The sequence below is a fragment of the Palaemon carinicauda genome, chromosome 35, assembly GCF_036898095.1.
Source record: "Palaemon carinicauda isolate YSFRI2023 chromosome 35, ASM3689809v2, whole genome shotgun sequence".
In the NCBI taxonomy this organism is placed as follows: Eukaryota; Metazoa; Arthropoda; class Malacostraca; order Decapoda; family Palaemonidae; genus Palaemon; species Palaemon carinicauda.
In genome coordinates, this window is record NC_090759.1 from 53664674 (window position 1) to 53667173 (window position 2500).

General features: G+C 32.3%; 1 protein-coding gene across 1 annotated transcript in view; it reads left to right on the forward strand.

Moving 5' to 3' along the window:
* The first annotated feature begins 2419 nt into the window (after nt 1-2419).
* Nucleotides 2420-2500, forward strand: part of LOC137627291 (cuticle protein CP575-like) — a 930-nt gene continuing 849 nt past the window's right edge. The window contains exon 1 of the mRNA XM_068358373.1: nt 2420-2431. Coding sequence (XP_068214474.1) covers nt 2420-2431 — 12 coding nt within the window. The remainder of the gene's footprint in view (nt 2432-2500) is intronic.

The window sequence follows — 2500 nt, forward strand, 5'->3', positions numbered from 1 at the left end:
TAGTCTATAAGAGCCATCGGGAAAGAAGTTCCTTTTAATGTTTTGAGTATTGTTCTCTTGTCTGTTCTTCAGCTGCTGATTCTCATTTTAATTTATTGGACAGAAACTTACGGTCTATTAAATTCCATATTCCTGATCTAGATATTAATTTTTGGCACCGTCGTTCAATTAGTTCATTATGCATGTTGCATAAGAGTTTTCATAATTCTGACCTTCCCTTATATTCATATATTTCTGGACAATTCCATCCTGTTGTAATACTAGGCAGGCACTTAATTCTATTAGCCAGGCCTTCTCCATCATGAGGCTCAATACTACACAGTATTCTAGAAGTTATATTCCAGCTGTGACCAAGTTGTGGAATGATCTTCCTAATCAGGTAGTTGAATCAGTAGAACTTCAAAAGTTCAAAGTTGCAGCAAATGTTTTTGTGTTTAACAGGCTGACATAGGTTATAGTTTATATTTGACATATCTGGTTTGACGTTGTTACTGTTTTTAGAATGATCTATTGTTAATGTGGTCTCATCATTTATTTTTTTTCCTTATTTCCTTTCCTCACTGAGCTATTTTTCTTTGTTGGAGCCCTTGGGCTTATAGCATTTTGCTTTTCCAACTAGGGTTGTAGCTTGTCTAGTAATAATAATAATAATAATAGTAATACGTTAAAGTGTTCTTCGAAATTACTTTCTATACATGGATCTAAAAATCTTTTATTGATTAATTGATGAGTAGCATACTCCTCTCTTTTCTGTTATATGTCGTCTGGGGTTATGATGAAAATTTATACTCCCAAAAACTTATTTGATCGTTTTGGTGGCTCAAATAATTTATAGATCTTGATTAAAATGCCTAAATGAGATATCAAAATCGCTAGGTAGTAGGTTGTCCAGGGCACTAGCCACCCGTTGAGATACTACCGCTAGAGAGTTATGGGGTCTTTTGACTGGGCAGACAGCACTACATTGGATCCTTCTCTCTGGTTATGGTTTATTTTCCCTTTGCCTACACACACACGCACAGAACAGTCTAGCCTATTCTTTACATATTTTCCTCTGTCCTCATACACCTGACAACACTGAGATTACCAAGAAATTATCTTCTCTCAAGGGGTTAACTACTGAACTGTAATTGTTCAGTGGCCACTGTTTTCTTGGTAAGGGTAGAAGAGACTCTTTAGCTATGGTAAGTAACTCTTTTAGGAAAAGAACGCTCCAAAATCAAACCATTGTTCTCTAGTCTTGGGTAGTGCCATATCCTCTGTACCATGGTCTTCCACTGTCTTGGGTTAGAGTTCTCTTGCTTGAGGGTACACTTGGGTACACTATTCTATTTGATTTCTCTTCCTCTTGTTTTGTTAGTGTTTTAAAGTTTATGTAGGAGATATTCATTTTGATGTTACTCTTCTTAAGATATTTTATTTTTCCTTGTTTCCTTTCCTCACTGGGCTATTTTCCCTGTTGGAGCCCCTGTGCTTATAGCATTCTGCTTTTCCAACTAGGGTTGTAGCTTAGCAAATAATAATAATAATAATAATAATAATAATAATAATAATAATAATAATAATAATTATGTTATTTTGATATGATAATATAATTTATAAAAAGAAATTTCATAGTTTCATGAAAATGTATGAAAGCAACGGTATGAGTCATAAGTATCTCAAAATTTATATAGATTTTATTTAGAGTCTTTTAATTCACTTAAAAAGAAATTATTTGGTCAAAATACCTATCAAGAACTTTAATGGGAGATATACAGTAATAGATATCTAATGCAGCTAACAAGAGGCTAAGCTGAGTATGAAGCTAAAACCAACAATTCTTATGTCTTTTTTTTTTTTCTCTAAAGAAAAAATATTTTAGCCAATTGTTTTCCGAAAAAAAAATCTACGTTATTTACATGGTAACTAAATCATTTATTACCCATATATTGAAATGTTAGCGTTTGTGAACATTCGGATAAAAGTTTGGGAAGTACTCTTTTTTTCAAATATTATTGAAATGTTAATGAAGTAACTTACCATGAGAATGAAAATATAAACAAACAAAAGATTTTAAAGTAAAGGTCAAATATTTGCCATACGTAGATTAGTAATCAACCAAAAAAAAAAAAAATGGAAGAAATGTTGAGTACACTAATAAACTTTTTATATTTACAAATTTGTCCCGAAGAGGATGATAAAATTAGAAAGAAAAATAAGTAAAACAGTATAACAAATACAAAAATACATCTAATCGCATATTGAAACACCGTTATACGCTAGGGCACATCATATCCAGAGGCTAAAATACGACAAATTGGATGAAGTTTAAGCAAAAAAGGCTGTACATGACACATTTAACAAGGTCATGTACGACTATATAACATGGTAAGTGAGACATCACACATCATTCTTACCTTTGTGCGAATACATAACCATGAAAGTCCTGGTAAGTCGTCATATTTACCCATCATGTCTGATAGTAGTCTGACAGTTTTTCGAGAAAAGACTTTAAAAT